The sequence below is a fragment of the Miniopterus natalensis genome, chromosome 10, assembly GCF_054644295.1.
Source record: "Miniopterus natalensis isolate mMinNat1 chromosome 10, mMinNat1.hap1, whole genome shotgun sequence".
Lineage (NCBI taxonomy): Eukaryota > Metazoa > Chordata > Mammalia > Chiroptera > Miniopteridae > Miniopterus > Miniopterus natalensis.
The window spans coordinates 3,735,724-3,754,848 of NC_142090.1; the positions used below are offsets into that span (position 1 = coordinate 3,735,724).

At 47.0% G+C, this 19,125-nt stretch overlaps 2 protein-coding genes and 1 pseudogene across 2 annotated transcripts; all 3 read left to right on the forward strand.

Annotated features, from left to right (window-relative positions):
- Positions 1-1,086: 1,086 nt before the first annotated feature.
- On the forward strand, positions 1,087-3,239 carry GIMAP2 (GTPase, IMAP family member 2). The gene is made up of 3 exons (XM_087821314.1): positions 1,087-1,099; positions 1,608-1,661; positions 2,248-3,239. The coding sequence occupies exons 1-3, from the start codon at positions 1,087-1,089 to the stop codon at positions 3,237-3,239; spliced, it is 1,059 nt and encodes a 352-aa protein (XP_087677440.1).
- A 314-nt stretch (positions 3,240-3,553) lies between these two features.
- LOC107546050 (GTPase IMAP family member 1 pseudogene) lies at positions 3,554-4,320 on the forward strand (annotated as a pseudogene).
- A 13,014-nt stretch (positions 4,321-17,334) lies between these two features.
- On the forward strand, positions 17,335-19,125 carry LOC148092154 (GTPase IMAP family member 1-like). Its single transcript, XM_087821315.1, has 2 exons — positions 17,335-17,386; positions 18,359-19,125. Exons 1-2 carry the CDS (start codon positions 17,359-17,361, stop codon positions 19,123-19,125), a joined length of 795 nt encoding a protein of 264 aa, XP_087677441.1. The 5' UTR covers positions 17,335-17,358.

The window sequence follows — 19,125 nt, forward strand, 5'->3', positions numbered from 1 at the left end:
ATAGATTACTGACAGTAAGTAGGAGTGGGCCATATTGGATTGTCCTTTAAACACATTTATGAGACTGCCCAGTAAAGGACTTGGAGGGATTCAAAAGAAGGGGATAACAGCGTGGAACAGGAGTGGCGCTCACCGACATCCGCGGCTCCCCTGCACGTCCCCAGCCCCCTGACAGTGAGGTCAGGTCTCTGTGATTCTTCCTCATGGATGGCTGGGGACAGAAAGCAGCAGGGTCACTGCTAGTCTAGGAATTCACAGGTCACCTCAGTGTCCTAGTCTCTCTCCCCTGCTGTGATGATTGTCATGTAAGCAAGAAAAAAAGCCCATTGGAAGGATTTCCACTTGAACTCTTTGAACTGATCTTCCTGAGTATACACACCCCAGAGTTTTATTGGAGACACTACCTAGACAGTTGACCCCGAGAGGTGTATCCCCTGAAATGACAGAAGTGGACAGGAAAGAAAAGCAGGTGTGCCAGGGAAGCCACAAGTGAGTTACTACACAGCCTCGGGGTGGGCAGCGACCGTTACTCTCCAGCTGACTCGGACAACACAGCTTTTCTCAGGCTTCCCCTTCTGTCCCTGTCTCCCCCTGTACTGTCCCCTAAAAGTGGTGTCCCCTAACACATGTTCTCTCTCCTCCCTCAGGTGACTGCCTCTAGAACAGTCACGGCCACCAGGTAAATGAGGTTTGAGTACCTTCTCAGGGTGCCTTGCGCTTAGGCACACTTGTGCCTGTGAGGACACAGCCCCAGTGGGGAGAAATCCAATGGACCTGCGTCCCCAGGGTCCCTGCCTTTCTTTCCTCTCCAGTTGACATTATTTTCTCTATTGACGAGAAAAGACAGTCGGGCCACGTGATAGCAAATAACTCCCGATTCATTTCCCACTTGGACAGTTTGTTTCGCTTACGTGGCGTAAGGGAGCATTTCAGACAGACACGGAAGAGGCTCGTTTGCAGCGAGGAAATTGGGCGGAGGTGACAGAGAGGAAGGAGACAGACTATGGTTTCTGTTTCGTTTCTTTTTCTCTTGATGCTGAACTGGCAAGTCCCAGGTTTGAACGCGGAGCCATCTATCTGTGTTTGATGAGCTGGCCAGGTAAGCCCACGTTGGAAAGCTCTGCAGTGTTGGTTTCTAGTTCCCAGGCTGTGCTGGGAAACAAATTTTAAGAATGAATTCACCCTCTTTTAAGGGAAACGACTTAGAGCGGCTGCCTTTGGCTGAGCCAGTTCACAGGAAATGTAAACTTCGTGTGACTTAGTTTACACGTTTCTGGCAAAGAGGCTCCTTAGCATAAAGACAATAAATGGCACTCACCGGGATGAACTTGGGCGCGTTAATGTGTGGCCTGAGTTTTCTGTGCCTTGTCGCTTTAGATATGCTGCCAGATTCAAACAAGAGACTCACCAGGTGACTCCAGGCAAGTGACTTGGTTTCTCTGTAAATTACCGACTAATTCTGTCTGCATCCACCTTGTCTGCTATGTGTAAACAGATGACGCAAGGCTGTGAGCCTGCTCTAGGAACATAAGGGTCTTTCAGATTCAGAACTAAAAGATAATGGGGTGGTGTTGCTGTTTCACTGCCCTCTGGTCTCTGTCCCTCAGGAGCTGCAGTGGACCAAAGTGAATGCAGTGGCTCGAGTAAGAAAGTGACTTCCGGTGTGTGTTCCTCTTTGCATATTCTGTGTCTATTTTTTATAAAAACCAAGCTATCCTCTCTACGCAGAGTACAAGCTATGACTGTTTGTTCATTAGAGAGAATCATTTTACGCTGCTCATTCCATATTTCCCTGTTCCAGCCATCTCTTCGGTGGAACAGGGAAATATGGAATGAGCAGTGTAAAATGCTCAGCCAAGGTCAGGGTACTTAATCCACCTGGAGGTGGAATCCACAATTTGGCTCCACATCTCTGATCCTTGGAAAATTGGTCTTTCAGAGGCCAGAACAGAGTGATTCAGGCAAGCCTTGCATGACGGAATCTGTTTCTAAATCCATCTCATCCCCAACTCCCCTAGTATGTTTTCCTAGGATCCAACATGGCAATATGCTATGGTCTTAGAGAAATCCAGGTGTTGAAAGCCCACGATTAATTTGTTTTATTTGATGAGTTAGTTACCTTCTATTTCACAAATACAATGTTTTGTGAGGGTACCTTTTCCCATAACGTGAGACTAACTCCTGATCATTAAAAATATTCCATTGGATGGTCCGTATAGTAATAACACATAAACTTGCTCCCAACAGAACCATATATGAAGAACCACCCCACCAGAGGATCAGAGCTGAGAATCATCCTGCTGGGCAAAACAGGGACAGGCAAAAGTGCCACAGGGAACAGCATCCTGGGGAAGCGAGCATTTGCGTCCCAGCTGTGCGCCCAGACCTTCACTAAGACCTGCAGTGAAAGTCGGGGGAGCTGGGGCGAGAGAGATATGGTCATTATTGACACGCCAGATATGTTTTCCGGGACGGACCACTCTGGTCCCCTGTACACAGAGGTGCAGAAGTGCTACCTGCTCTCGGCCCCAGGGCCCCATGTGCTACTCCTGGTGATGCAGCTGGGCCGGTTCACCACCGAGGACCAGCAGGCTGCACAGAGGGTCAAGGAGATCTTTGGAGAGGATGCCATGAGACACACCATTGTCCTCTTCACCCACAAAGAAGACCTCGATGGAGACTCCTTGAAGGAGTACATCCGCGACTCCGCAAGTAAAGCCCTGGGCAAGCTGGTGGCAGCGTGTGGGGGGCGAGCCTGTGGCTTTAATAACCAAGCAAAAGGGAGTGATCGGGATGACCAAGTGAAGGAGCTAATGGACTTGATTGAGGGCCTGGTGATGGAGAGAAGGGGTGAGCACTATACCAATGAACTGTACAGCCTAGTGAGTGGGTCAGCTTGTGGGCCTGAGCAGTCAGAGGAAAGGTCAAAGGATTTCAAAGGGAGTCTTATAAAGTACATGGAAATTCAGAGACAGCGCACAACCATGGCCAAAGAAAATTGCCTAAAAAGAGGTCTAATCAAAATATTACTATGTATTCTCATTTGTATTCAGTTGTTTGTCAAATTGCTATTTCTGGTATTTTATGTATTGTTCAGAATATGCCATTTTTTTTACTGCTTACTCTATAGTATATGCAATTTGTTCTGTAGCTTATGGTTACTTCTCTTCAGAAAATTAATGATAATTCCTGGGAAGACCATTGGTGTGGAAGGCAAGACTCCTAGACGACAGTTATAGATCAGTAATTATCATCACTGTGCTAAGTGGGTGAACCTCAGGGCCTTCTCTGTAAAATGTACGCCTGACACCAGTAAATATTTGAGATTCTGTGAAGATCAAAATCTTTTGAAAGCTGTAAACATAAAATTCCTTCCATTTGCAAATGTCTGAAGTCTATTTTGTGTCCCTCAAAACTCCTTTTCTTCTTTAAAATAATATGGGCAATACGATATAATAAAATAACAATGATATAAGTAAGCTGTCAAGTTCCTGAGGTCACGTGTCTTTAATCCCGTTCTGTGGTTTTATCTCAGAAGATGATAAATTGACACATGGCTCATTTCAACAGTGAAACCAGTTTTACCCACAAACCACACAGACACACTCACACATCTGATGTCAGTCAAAGGACTCAGAGTGTGGGGAGACTGAATGGTCACAGGCCTGAGAGCACAAGCTCACAGATCGCTGTCCTCCAGGTTCCGAAGACTCCGCACAGGCCCTACAAAAGCCCAGGCTGAGGCTCGTCCTTGTGGGGAAGACAGGAGAAGGAGAGAGCGCCACAGGGAACAGCATCCTGGGCCATAGGCACTTCCTCTCCAGACTCTCAGCCACCTCAGTGACCAGAACCTGCGAGGTTCTGCGAGGTGGGGAACCACAAGTGGGACAGGTGGCACGCAGAAGTCGTGGACACCCCAGGCCTTTTTAGCTCTCAAGTCCCCAGGGCACACCCGGGCTGGGAGAAGCGGCCCACTGTTACCTGCTGTCTGTGCCTAGCCCCCATGTGCTGCTCCTGGTGACTCAGATGGGCCGCTTCACTGAGCAGGACCAGCAGGCGGTGAGGGCACTCAAGGACCTGTTTGTGGACAGCGTGGTGGTGGAGCCTATGGCCCTGCTGTTCATAAGCCAGGAGGACTTGCTGCAGGAGTTCGTGCCAACACGGACCACTGCGGGCTGCTTTGGGAACTGGTGGCCCAGTGGGGGCGGGGTATGCAACTGCCTTCAATAACCTGGTGATGGGCAGGGTGCGGGAAGACCAGGTGCGGGAGCTGCTGGCACTGGTGGAGCACCTGGTGTAGGACCAGGCGGGTCTCCCTAGTCCCACCACGTGTACCTCCTGGCCCTGGTGCTGGCCTGCATGAACCCCATAGAGTGGCAGTACCTGGTGACCAAAACCTGTTGAGGGGTGCCCACAGGAGTCAAGGGGGCTCGAGCTGCAGGACAGGCTGGGCAGTAGATGGCATGCTGCTAGGTGCCTTTGCCCTGTCCTGCCTGCTACTTGCTAGTCTCTGGCCTGGGCCGAGACCAGGACCCATAGTTAGGTTTAAAAAGGCAGGTCACCTGCCCTAGCCCATGTGGCTCAGCTGGTTAGAGTGTCCTCCTCTGCACTCAAAGTGGATTCCATTCCGTCAGGGCACATACCCAGATTGGGGGCTCCAATGCAGGTCCAGGCACCTATGGGAAGCAACCAATGGATATTTCTCTCCCTCTCCCTTTCTCTCTTTCTGGAATCAATGGAAAACATGCTTGGGCAAGAAAGGACAGTGGAGCTGAGCAGAAACTAAAACATCATTCCACAGGAAACCTGGAGTTTCAAGCAGAGTTTTAATGACACAGAAAACTAAACACTATCAACTTTGCAAAGGCCCCAAGTTCACTTTTTAAGTTTTTAAGTCTCCATTTTGATTATAGGTACACAGTTTCAAAATAAATATCTCTAACTTTAAAACATACTTAAAACGTTTTAGTGGTCTCCATGCATTCATTCTCTCTTGAAAAATAGTGAAATGGCTGGTAGTTTCTAGTAAAAAACGGATTCGTGGCAAAAGGAAAACAATTTTTATTTTGAGCTTTTTTTTTTAAATTTAGACACTGTCATAATCCACTGGGGCTTCTTTAAACACACACACACACACACACACACACACACACACACACACAAAAACACCACCTTGTTCATAAGGTGGCTTATGAACAAGAGAAATGAGTTTTTCACATTCTGGAGGTTGGAGTCCAGATCAGGACCAGGTTGCCCCATAGTAAGGTTCCAGTGAGGGCTCTACTGGGCTTGCAGACTAACAACTTGCCACTGTGTCCTCACGGAGGGGAAGGGACCAGTCAGCTCTCTTTATGAGGTCACTGATCTCGATCATGAGGGACCTCTCAGTGGTACACCTCCTAATACCATCCTCTTGGGCATTAGGTTTTCAACGTTTGAATTTTGGGTGGACACAAACATTCAGACCACAGTGGACACTGACCCACCTTAATATATTTCTAGTTCTCACAAAGGGTAGGACCTCCCTTTGTGATCCTTATAGATTTTTAACCTACCCCATCATTCTTTTAACCTTGTTTCTGTAAATAATAACAACCTGTTAACTAACATGTGACTGCAGAAAAACAGCCTTAAGAATTCTAGCGCCCAGCTGGGCATGGCTCAGTGGTTGAGCATTGACCTAGGATCCAAGAGGTCGAGGTTTGATTCCCGGTCAGGGCCCATGCCTGGGTTGCAGGCTCGATCCCCAGTCAGGGGCATGCCAGAGGCAGCCGATCAATGACTCTCTCATCATTGATGTTTCTGTCTCTCTCGCCCTCCCTTCCTCTCTCTGAAATCAATAAAGATATATTTTAAAAAAATAAAAACTAAAAGAATTCTAGAAACTAATTTCAAAAGAAGCAATGACCTTCAGGCATTCAGCTCTGGCAGATGAACTGACCTTCAACCAATTATCTGAACAGACTGTGTTGGCTTGCACTTAGTGCCCTCAATGGAGAACTCTCAATCCTCTCCTTTGGATTCCTTTGTTCTGGTTGGGGTTTTTTTTCCTTCAGTCTCCCTCCTTATAAAAACCTCCGCCCATGTCCCATTGGTAAGATGGTCTTTGGGACGAGAGTCCTTCATCATTTCAGGCTGCCTGCTCTTGAATAAATCACTTTTCCTTACACCAGCACCTGTCCAGTACTGGCTGTCAAAGCAACAGGTAGCTGAACCTGAGTTCAGTACCTGATTTTTGTTACAATCTATGAAGGAGATGCCAAAGTCATATACTGCCCACCCTCTCATGATACCTGGTCCCATTTTGGAGAAGATGTGTAGAATTTACTTTTAGAAAGGAATCTGCCTCCATTCTCCATCCTACCACCTTTGCCTGCTCCAAGATTGACATGCACCACATTCTGGCAGGTCTGCGATGCTTCCCCCAGTCTTTTCTTAGGCTTTATTCAGTCTTGTTAATATTTTGTCTGTGACTCATTTCAGCATCTCCATCAATATCCTTTCTGACGTTCCCGGGACATTTTGTTATTTGCTCATATCTGCCTAAAAGCCCATTCCAATGTGGGACACACGTCTCCCCTGCTACCAGACCCATCTTGTAACCCACCTAAACAGTCCTTTAACATTATTTCTGTAAATGTTGACCTGTAAATTAAATGTGACTGTAGGTAAGCAGCCTCTTTGCTTAAGAATTCTAGAAACTAACTTCAAAAGAAGCAGACTCTGACCTTCAAACATTCTGGCTCTGGGATAATTGCTGATCGAAGCTGCCAAGAGTTTCTTATCTCAGGGACACTCCCCATGATCCCTCTCACGGCATCAGTGGACTATAAATGTTTTATTGGAAGAAGGAAATGGTCATTGGGAGAGTTTATAAGCTCCAAGACTTGGTAAAGTTGAACAGGTGTGCACACTGGGAATCCTCTATTTTCACCATTTTGGATTTATGGCATTTGGACCTTGTAGAGACATTTTTGGTATTGGTTGTTATGAGATAAGATTCTAAAGACTTGCCCTGGCTGGTGTGCTCAGTGGTTAGAAGGTTGGCCTGTGCACTGAAGGGTCTCGGGTTCAATTCCTGGTTAAGGGCACATACCAGAGTTGCAGGTGCAATCTCCAGCCCCCATCAGGGCACTTGCAGAAGTCAACCAATTGATGTCTCTCTCATATCAATGCTTCTTTCTCTTCCCCCCCTTCCCACTCCCCCTTCCAGTTTCTCTAAAAATCAATTGAAAAAATATCCTTGGGTGAGGATTTTTTAAAAAGACTGGGTGAAGTCAAACAGGTGTGCACACCAGGGATGCTCTGTCTCCGCCATTTGGGTTTTGTCCCATTTGTCGCATTCATGGTATCAGTCGGTGTGAGTTAAGATTCTAAGACCAGAGGATTTGGTTTGAGAGTAGTTGTTTGTTTGAACTTTATCTTTGTTTTAGATATTGGTTTTTGGTTCCACCAGAGAATCCATTCGGCCATATTTTAGTTGAATGGTTGACTGTTCAAGTTCTGAAACGTTCAAAAAAACAAGGGATCAACAGTCAACAGCTAGGCCTCAGGATCTTGCCCTCAGCGGAAGCCATGTGGCATGTTTGACTTCCGAGGCATATTCAAAAACCAAAGCTTTTATTTCTGGGTTTGCAGTGTTCATAAACCGAAATGTTCGTCAATGGAGACGTTCGAAAACCAAGGTACCACTGTATTCCAAAAAACTCAAGATGATGCAAGACTTCCAAGCTCTTTTTTCAAGTCTAGCATTATCCTAATCCCCAAACCAGATAAAGATACTACAAAGAAAGAAAATTACAGGCCAACATCCTGGATGAAGATAGATGCTAAAATCCTCAACTAAATATTAGCAAACAGGATTCAGCAATACATTAAAAATATCATACATCACAACCAGATGGGATTTATTCCAGGGATGCAAGGATGATTCAATATTTGCAAATTAATAAACCTGATACACCACATAAACAAATGAAGAATAAAAATCATATGGTCTTATAAATAGACGCAGAAAAAGCATTCAACAAAATCCAGCACCCATTTTTGATGAAAAGTCTCAACAAAGGGGAAATAGAGGGTTCATACCTCAATGTAATAAAGGCCATATATGAGAAACTTACAGCCAGCATCATACTCAATGGGCAAAAACTAAAAGCATTTTCCTTAAGATCATTAAGAAGACAGGAATATTCACTTTCGCCACTCTTATTCAACATCGTACTAGAAGTGCTAGCCACAGTGATCAGACAAGAAGAAAACATAAAAGGCATACAAGTTGGAAGGAAGGAAGTAAAGTTGTCATTATTTACAGAAAACATGATGTTGTACATAGAAGACCCTAATGAATCCACAAAAAAACTGCCAGATTTAATAAATAAATTCAGCAAAGTAGCAGGATACAAAATTAACAACTGGAAATCAATGGCATTTTTATACATCAATAATGAACTCTCAGAAAGAGAAACTAAAAAAACAATCCCATTTACCATTGCAACAAAGAAATTAGGAAACAGGAATGAACTTAACCAAGGAGGTAAAAGACCTGTACTCAGAATACTACAGGATGTCAGAAAAAGAGATAGAGGAAGATATAAACAAGTGGAAGAAAATACCATGGTCATGGGTAGGAAGAATTAACATCATTAAAATGTCTGTACTACCCGAAGTAATCTAGAGATTCAATGCAATCCCTATTAAAATACCAACAGCATATTTCACAGATCTAGAACCAATACTCCAAAAATTTTTATGGAACCAAAAAAAGACTCCCAATAGCTGCAGCAATCTTGAGAAAGAAGAACAAAGTTGGAGGGATCACAATACCAAATATCAAATTATACAACAAAACCACTATAATCAGAACAACCTGGTACTGGTACAGCAACAGACATATCGATCAATGGAACACAACAGAGAACTCAGAAATCGACCCAAGCCATTACACTCAATTAATATTTGACAAAGGAGGCAAGAGCATACAATGGAGTAAAGACAGTCTCTTCAATAAATTGTGTCGGGAAAAATGGGCAGGTACATGCAAAAAATATATAACTAGACCACCAGTTTACACCATACACAAGAATAAACTCAAAATGGATAAAAGATTTAAATGTAAGACATGAAACCATAAAAATCCTAGAAGAAACCATAGGCGACAAAATCTCAAACATCTCTCATAACAGTATTTGCCAATACATCTCCTAGGGCAAGAGAAACAAAGGAGAAAATAAACAAATGGGACTATATCAAAATAAAATAAAAATTAATATCAATTCTTCACAAACTCTACCATGATGCCAGTATTGGCCTGATACCGAACCAGAAAAAGACATCACAATAAAAGAGAACTACAGATAGATATCTCCTTTACATGTGGATGAAAAAAACTCTCAACAAAATACTAAAAAAATTAAAAATCCACTAACATATAAAAAGGAGTACATACTGTGACCAAGTAGAATTTATCCCAGTAACGCAATATTGGTTTAAGATTCAGAAATCAGTTAGTGCAATAAACCATATCAATAGAATAAAGAAGAAAAAATACATGATAATCTCACTAGATATAGAAAAAGCACTTGACAAAATTGAACACCCTTTCACAATAAAAACATTCAACAATTTAGGAAGAGAAAGAAACTTCCACAACCTTCTAAAAGGAATCTATGAAAATCCCACAGCTAGTACCATACTTAATGATGACAGACTGAAAGCTTTCCTGCTAAGATCAGTGATAAGACAAAGATACCTGCTCTTGTCACTTTATTTCAACTTTGCACAGGAGGTTCTAACTAGGGCAATTAGGCAACAATAGACTGTTCAAAAACGAGAATGGATCGACATCCATAAGTCAGTCCATGTGATATAGCACATTAACAATATATGCCCAGTCGGGTGTGGCTCAGCGGTTGAGCGTCAACCTAGGATCCAGGAGATCGGAGTTCAATTCCCAGTCAGGGCATATGCCCGGGTTGCGGGCTGCAGCCAATCAATGATTTTCTCATCATTGATGTTTCTGTCTTTCTCTCTCCCTCTCCCTTCCTCTCCTGAAATCAATAAAGATATATTTTAAACAAACAAACAAACAAAAAAACAATATAAAAGATACAGGTGAGGCGAGATTAACCAAAAAATTTATATGCATACATGCATAACCCATGGACACAGACAATAATGTGGTGAAGGCCTGGGGTGGGGGGGGGTACAGGGTTGAATGGATCAATGGGGGAAAAAGAGGATATCTGTAATATTTTCAACAATAAAGATAAATTTTAAAGATAAAAAATAAATAAAAGATAAAAATCACTTTTAAAATGATCTCAAAGGATAAAGAAAAATCATTTGACAAAATCCAACATCTTTTCATGATAATAACTCTTAACAAACTAGGTACAAAAATATATACCTCAACATATTAAATACCATATATGACAAGCCCGCAGCCAAGATTACACTCAACAGTAAGAAGCTAAAGCTTTTTCTCCAAGATCAGGAAAAATATAAGGATGCCCACTCTTACTACTTTTATTCAATATAGTACTGGAAGCCCTAGCCAGAGTACTTAGGCATTTAAAAAAAAAAAAAAAAAAAAGCATCCAAACCAGAAAGGAAAAAGTAAAATTGTCTCTCTTTGCAAATGACATGATCTTATACGCAGAAAATCCTAGACTACACACACACACACACAAGACTGTGAGAAATAGTAAGAAAATTCAGTAAATTTGCAGGACACAAATCAATATAAAAATATAAAAAATCAGTTCCATTTTTATACACTAACAATGTTTTCTCAGAAAGAGAAATTAAGAAAATAATCCCATCTACAATAACAAGATAAACAATAAAATAAAATTCCTAGGAGTAAATTTAACCAAGGAGTTGAAAGAACTGTATATTGAAAACTATAAGACACTGATGAAAGAATTGAAGACACAAATAAATGGAAAGCTATTTTGTATTTATGAATTGGAAGAATTATTATTTTTCAAATGTCCATACTACTCAAATCTATCTACAGATTCAATTCAATTCCTTTCAAAATTGCAATGGCATTTTTCACAGAAATAGAAAAAAAATCCTAAATTTCTTGTAGAAACACAAAAGGTCCTGAATAGCTAAAGCAGTGTTAAGAAAGAATAACAAAGATTGAGGCATCACACATCCTGATTTCAAACTATATATAAAAACTGTAATAATCAAAACAGTATGGTGTTGGCATTGAAACAGACTTATATGCCAATGGAACAAAACAGAGCCCCCGGAAGTAAATGGTCAATTAATTTAAGACAAATGAGTCAAGAATATACGATGGAAAAAAGGATAGTCTCTTCCATAAATGGTGTTAGGGAAACTGGATAGCCACCTGCAAAAGAATTAGGCTGGACTCCTATGTGACACTGTACACAAAAATCAATTCCAAATGGATTAAAACTTGAACATATGACTGAGACCATAAGATTCCTAGAAGAAAACAAAGGGAGTAAGCTCCTTTCTTGGCAATGATTGTTTGGACTTGACACCCAAAGCTAGGACACAAAAGCAAAAATAAATAAGTGGGACTATGTCAAATAAAAAGCTTTGGCAGGGAAAGAAACAAGATGGCGGCACAGGTAACAGCTGCGCCAGCCGCCTCCCACAACCACATCAAAATTACAACTGAAACACAGAACCACCCTCACCCAGAGCCTCCTGAAATCCGGCTGAACAGAAGCCTTACAACCAGGGAGCTGAGGAAGCACCGAGACTGGTGGGAGGGGCGGAGACGCAGGCGGATTGGGCCTGAATCGCGGAAAAACAGCCTCGGGCCCACACCCGGTACCTCGGTTGAAACTGGGGAGAGAATCTCGGTGGTGGGGGTTTCCCGGTGGAGTGAAGGGTCCCAGCCCCACATTGGGCCCCCAACCCAGAGCTCCAGGACTGGGAAGAGACGTCCCCAGAACTTTGGGCTGTGAAACCAGCGGGGACTGTCGCTGAGGGTCCTGGAGGCTGCGGGAGCCCCAGCAGCTCCTCTTAAGGGCCGACACACGAACTTACTCAGATGCGCTCCCTCTGAGCCCAGCGCGGGGCAGCAGCTGGAAAGGACCCGGGACACTCGGGGAGGAACTAACCTGCCTGGAATCGGGGCAAGAGGCAGAGGGTGGCTTCCTCCCAGGCAGAAGGGCTGGCGGAGGCCATGGCTCCTTTGGCGAGTCCTCCCCACACAGCTGGCAGGCAGGCACCATATTTGAATCACCAGCACCTGACTCACGCCTTTGGCCCCGCCCCATGATTCCCGGAGGCCCCGCCCCTCCCCACCTGCAGCTCATCCAGGCCATTTCCAGGGGCTTTTCTGTGCAAGTGGCCTCTCGGGCCTCAGGCTTAGGACTTTCCTAAAATCTCTCAAACAAGCAGCATTGTGCCCCATAGGGCTTGAAAAGTGGCCCCAGGCCTGACACTAGCTGCAGTCTGAATTGGCTCATAGCTTGGCCTCTCCTGGACACCTCCAAGCCCAGTACAAGGAGCAGCCAACTACGGTTTGCTGTGTAGCTCATGCTGGGTGGCCCTGGGCAAGGCACTGGCACAGGCTGACTTTGCACCTCCAGGGAGGCCCCAGAGACAGTGCACCTGGTGGTCAGACTCGACCACAGTGGATTACAACCCTACCACACCCACAAGTGACACACTCAAGGGGCGCACTTGGTGAACACCAAAGCCTCACTGAAGTAAATGCTGCTCCATAGTGGCGTCTCCAGCACAGCAGCTCTCTGGCCATAGTTGCAGCTGATCATCACAGCTGATTGGCCTGGGGGTCATTTCCTCCCAGTGATGCCAACAGCAACCAAGGCTCAACTACAATAGGACAGTGCACACAGCTCACACAGGGGAGCACCAAGAAGGCCCAGCTCAGGTGACTGGGGAGGCTGAGCCACTGGACCCTACAGGACACCTACTACACAAAGCCACTCTACCAATTCCAGGAGACATAGCAGCTCTGCCTAATACATAGAAACAAACACCAGGAAACAGCCAAAATGCGGAGGCAAAGAAACATGTCACAAAGGAAAGAACAGAAGAAATCTCTAGAAGAGGAAGTAAATGAAATAGATCCAAGCAAGCTAACAATACAGAGTTCAGAATTTTGTTTATAAGGATGCTCAAGGATATTAGTAAGAGTATGATGAAAATAATTGAGAATATTGATAACATAATAAAGTACCAATTTGGAGTGAAGGCTACATGAACTGAAAGGAAGAATAATTGACAGGCAATCAACAGTAGAGGAAGCTGAGAATCAAATCAGCAATTTGGAACATGAAGAAACAAAAAACACCCAACAAGAAGAGCAAAAAGAAAAAAGAATCCAGAAATATGAAGATAGCATAAGGAGCCTCTGGGACAACTTCAAGAGGCCCAACATTCTTATTATTGGGGTGACAGAAGGAGAAGAAAGAGAAGAAGAAATTGAAAACCTATCTGAAAAAATAATGACAGAAAACTTCCCCTCCCTGGGGAAAGAAATCGACTTACAAGTCCAGGAAGCACAGAGGGTCCCAAACAAGGGGAACCCAAAGAGGCCCACAGCAAGACACATCATAATTAAAATGCCAAAGGTTAAAGACAAAGAGAGAATCTTAAAAGCAGCAAGAGAAAAGCAGTTAGTTACCTACAAGGGAGCTCCCATGTGACTGTCAGCTGATTTCTCAACAGAAACTTTGCAGGCCAGAAGGGAGTGGCAAGAAATATTCAAAGTGATGGAAAACATGGAACTACAACCAAGATTGCTCTACCCAGCAAAGCTATCATTTAGAATTGAAGGTCAGATAAAGAGCTTCTCAGACAAGGAAAAGCTAGAGTTCATCACCACCAGACCAGCACTATAGGAAAAGTTGAAGGATAATAAATACTATATAATATCACATTTTTATGCGAAGTTTTAAAAATCCAAACTTAAAGATATGGAGAGCAGAGAGGTGGTTACCAGAGGCTGGTGGGTGGGGGAAATGGGGAGATGTTGGTGAAACAGAGCAAACTTCCTGTGAGAGGTGAGTAAGTCCTGAGGGTGGGATGCACAGCAGAATGATTCTAGTTAGTAACGTGTATTATGTACTGGAAAGTTGCTAAGAAAGTAGATCTTAAATGTCCTCACCACAGGAAAGAAATAGGAAGTATGGGATGTGGTGCAGGTGCTAGGAAACTATAAGGTGGTGATCATTTTTGCAAATATATAAATGTATCAATTCAACACAATGTTATTTGTCAGTTATATCTCAGTATAGCTGACTAGGGGGCAGGTGAACTAGGTGGAGCTGAGCTGGGTTCTTCCTTAGAGACAATGGACTGGTGCGAAAGGGTGGAAATCTGGTCTCAGCTGATTAGCTTCAGATCAAATTAACCCCCTCCCTATGTATGGGCAGAGCCAACTCTAGAGATTGTGACAGGTGCGGTCACCTCCCTGTTATTGACCTAACCAGGCCAGGCCCCCATCACCATCATCCTGTCCCTCCCTCCCCTCTCCCGAGGTAACTGGCTATGTTCCTCACCTTTCCCGTGACCCTCTGGGGGGAGAGACCTAAAAGATGGCCAGAGTGAGCCCCGAAGGAAAGTGTCATGCTCTCCCTGCTGTCCCATTTTTAAGAGTGGAAAAGCCTCCCTTTCCTCTGAGAATGATGAGGCTTTGCAGGTGACGTCCTGGCATTAGGACCACCTTGGTGGCACTGTCCTAGGGAAGGAGGCTTTCAAGAGACCGTTTTATAGGTAAAGACCTAAAAAGCAAAAGGAATTGAGATCAGTGCTCAAGGCCAGAAGTGAAAACAGGCCCCAGAAACCTAAAATGCTCTCCTTTGGGTTTAGACCCCCAGGGGACAAGCTGTTGGTGGCACAGGGACCTCCTGAGAACAGCACCATCATCCAAAGCCGGGTTTTCAGTGGAAACGCCCCATCCCACTGCCTCAGTGGCGAGTGTTCTGTCTCTTTAAGTTGTCACCCCTGGGCCCCACCTCCCTGGGATTCCTGCCCTCTGAGGTCTGAGAGGCGGGACACTTCTCCCTGCACTAGAAGGAACAGCCTGCCGCACTCACAGCCGGAGGACAGCAGTAGGTCAGGGGCTTCTGGGGCCAGCGTCAGACCTGTCTCCAATTCTGCAGGACCGGTGAGCCCAGCAGGGGAAGGGAGCTGGCTGGGGCAGGAGCTGTGGGGACTGGGAAGAATCCAGTGTCTGTAAGATGCTCGCTGAGGGAGCACCCCCATTCTAGTAGGTACCAGAAAGGGGAGCAGCACATAGAAAGGGTAACTCCACACCCCCAGGTGAGTGAGGCCGCCCTGAGCCTCACACATTGGTTCAGGAGCAGGCAGGCATCTCCTGCAGCCTGCTGCCCGGGCTCTTACTGGGCCTAAGTCCTTTCCTAGCCTAGTTCCCCAACAAGGAAGGAAGGGCTCTGCTCGCTCGCCCACAGGGGCCAACACACCCTTTAGAAGGCAGCAAGCACGCCCCACGGGCTTGTTGGGCTCAGGCAGGGAGATTTCTGAGGACATACAAGCCAGTCTAACCTCAGAACAAGTTACAAAGTGAAAATCCTGCGTGTATCTGGGCTGACCGCCTAAAACACTCCGCTCTCCTCCGAGTGTCCCCAAAGTGTCTTGAGGGAGACGCCCGAGGCCATGACCGTGGTCTTCAAGGCCTTGTGCCACCTGTGCCCTTAGACACCTGCTCCCACCCCACGCTGCCAGGGCTGTGCGGGCGGCTGACCCTCTGAACTCCCTCCCTGCTCTGCAGGAGGAAGGGCTTGGACTAGGAAACTGACCCCGAAGCTCAGGTCCTGGGATGAGTGCATCAGAGTCACGGGTAGGGGGCGCGGGGGTGCTTATGTTCTAACAGTACAGATATGTGAGCCAAAACCTCTAAGAAACACATTTTACAGAATCCCCTGGGTAATTCCCAGAAACAGGAGGTTCAGGACTCGGCAAATAGACTCAGTCCCTGGGAGGCTTAAGGTATAGGATCCCCCGTGTTCTCCATTCCTCAGTGACAGTACGTGTTCGTAAGCCCAGCCTTCAGCTCTCTGGACTGCACTAGAACTTTCTAAATCCCACTCCCAACTCTGTGGGAAGTTCGAGAGGGTTTACCCAGGGCTACTGGGTGTTCCCTGCCCCTTCTCATCTCCACCTTTGCCCAGGGCTCCTCGCTTTAGCTGAATTCCTGGTCTCTGCTCTGCATCTGTGGCTCTGTCTTCATTTCTGCTTCTGTGTCAGTCAGGGGAGCGTGTTGATTTCAACAGATGTGAACATTACTGAAGGCTTTGCGGGGAGGGGAGTTCCTGCAGAAACAGGATCACCTTTGGACTGAGGACCAGGCCAGTCTGTCATCTAAGTACCTTGGCCAGAGACCAGGTATTCAGCCCACCTCTCCCTTGGCTTCTCCTTGAGTGGTGCCAACAAGAAAGAACGCAGTCACCTGCGATAACTAGGTGGAGGAAGTGAAGAGGTGTTATTAGAAATGGAAATGACACACAGACAAGACTCAGACAGAGAGTGGAGAGGCTGAACAGTCACAGACCCGAGAGCACAAGGTGGCTGGGGAAGGCCCGGCATCATCTCTCTGGGGAGCATCTGAGTGGAGGTGTCATGGTCCTGAGGCTGGAGAGGCAGGCTGAGGACAGGCTACACTGTGCCCAGGGACTCTGTGAGCCCGAAATGTTTGACTGTATTAAATGTGACTGATTGGCTGGAACCACTTTACCTGGAGGAGCCTCAGCTTGGTGGCAGGATGTCAGGAGTTGGAGGGGAGTGTCCCAGTCTCTCCAGGACAGCACTCATGTTTAGACACATTGAGACAGGACAGTGATTTGACTTCCGAGAGCAAAGTCAGAGGTTCCAGATCACCTGGGACATCTGTTTCTTCTCCAATTTCCAAAACTAAAATTCCAATTTTCTTGTCCGTCCTCCAGGCCAACCACCCCAAGTGGTTCCCTAAGTCTAGTTCTCAGTTTTCCAAAGTCTCCCCTGGCTGTTGAATCTCCTGGGAAAACTTAATATCTAATGCTTTCTGACTGACACGAGTGTTACAATGTCCCTTCTGCCCTTTGCATTTGAAGTCCATGAAAAGACAAAACCAAGCCCATCACACCCTCTCACAGCATCATGCCAATCCAGCCCAGGCCCTTCCAATGTTCTCCCCTCGGTTCTGATGTTCAGGGGAAGCGGGAACTTCTGATGTTGTGAAGTTCAGATGTCCACCTGGTTACCACAGAGGACCACCATGACTTTGTCACTGTGGTGTCACCAGCTCCTGGATTTGGCCTGACACGTTGTAGTGAGTTACACCTATTTGATGAATGATGAATGAACAAACTCTTTCAGGTTAGCATCGTTGGACGGAAGATGGCAAGACATGGAGAGAGTGCCTATGGTAAGAGCACGTGCACCGCGTCCTTGCCCCGGGTGTGAGCTCTGGGGAGTGAGGGGAACGGGCGACCTCAGGACTGAACAGGCCACCCAAAGGGGTCTCTGGGGAGCCTGGGGTGAAACAGGAGCCCTGAGATGTGCATTTTAGCTGGGTCCCTGCCCTGCCCAGCCGGGAGGTATGAACTTCCTTGCCGAGCCTGCGCCTCCATTCCCCAAGTGCAAAAGGGGGTAATGAACCACCCTGATCGGCGCAGAGGAGGGTTTGGAGGGCATCAGGTCATGCACTAGAGGGTGGTGACTCGTGGGGTAGAGTGTTAGAGAAGCAGGGTGGGGGTTGAACTGTGTCTCACCAGTAGGCAGCAGGTTTAAGAGGGAGGGAGGGAGGGAGGGAGCCAGAAGGAAAGAGGTGAGCTCCTCTGATCCTCTCAGCAACTCCAGGAGAAACAACTCTACACTGTTATTCCCATTTTTGCACAAATGTTTAACCTTAGGTAAGCAACTTCCAAGGGGGCTCAGCTGGCTGATGGGGGGCTGTGGACAAGCCCAGGGTGTCCGGTACCCCAGACAGCCCTTCACCCCCAGGCCTACTTCCCCCTCCTGCCCACCTTCCCTGGGCTGGAATCTGGGAGCAGCATGGCAGAGGCCACTGAAGCCTCAAATAGGGACGGCTCTGCACCATGTGGGCGGCCAGGGACCATGCAGGTGAGGTCATGCCTGGGATTATGAAGGGGCGTCCCCTAGAGAAATGCCCACCATGTGTTGAGCATCTGCAGGTGCATGTGGTGAAGCCAGAGGTGACAGGAATAGTGTGAAGATCCCCCAGATTCTGAGAGCTCTGAGCAAGGACCTCGGTGAGGCTCCTGTGGAAAAGCAGAGCTGAGGCCCTGATGTTCTCCTGGTTCAGAGGGCTCTGGGGTCCAGGTAACCAGGATCAGCTGCTTTAAGGTTTGGACGCTCACAGATCACTGTCCTCCAGGTTCTGAAGACTCCATGCAGGCCCTGCAGGGGCCCAGGCTGAGGCTCATCCTGGCCGGGAAGACAGGGACAGGGAAAAGCGCCACAGGGAACACCATCCTGGGCCACAGGCGCTTCCTCTCCAGGCTCGGGGCCACCACAGTGACCAGAACCTGCGAGGTGCAGAGTCGCAGATGGGGCCAGTGGCACTTGGAAGTCATGGACACCCCGGACCTTTTCAGCTCCCAAGTCCCCAAGACAGACCCGGGGTGCAAGGAACGGGCCCGCTGCTACCTGCTGTCAGCGCCCGGGCCCCATGTGCTGCTCCTGGTGACTCAGCTGGGCCGCTTCACTGAGCAGGACCAGCAGGCGGTGAGAGCGCTCAAGGGCCTGTTCGGGGACCAGGTGATGGCACGCACCATTGTGCTGTTCACGCGCAAGGAGGACCTGGGGGGGGGCTCACTGCGGGAGTATGTGCGGGACACGGACAACCGTGCGCTGCGAGCACTGGTGGCTGAATGCGGGGGCCGCGTGTGCGCCTTCAACAACCGGGCGGTGGGTGGGGAGCAGGAGGCCCAGGTGCAGGAGCTGCTGGACCTGGTGGAGCGCCTGGTTCAGGGCCACGGAGGCGCCCCCTACTCCAACGATGTGTACCGCCTGGTGCAGGAGCTGTCCCAGGAGGACCCTGAGGAGCGGAGGCGCAGGGTGGCGGAGCGTCTGGGGGGCCGACCTAGGGGGCAGCGAGGGTGCGGGCTTCTGGGCTGCCTGTGTCCTTGTTGCTGCTGCTGA

Coding starts and splice junctions, on each gene's coding strand:
- GIMAP2 (XM_087821314.1), top strand. Junction 1,662..2,247: donor GAGTAAGAAAGTGACTTCCG/GTGTGTGTTCCT, acceptor TGCTCCCAACAG/AACCATATATGAAGAACCAC.
- LOC148092154 (XM_087821315.1), top strand. CDS start 17,359: ATGGCAAGACATGGAGAGAGTGCCTATG. Junction 17,387..18,358: donor ACATGGAGAGAGTGCCTATG/GTAAGAGCACGT, acceptor ACTGTCCTCCAG/GTTCTGAAGACTCCATGCAG.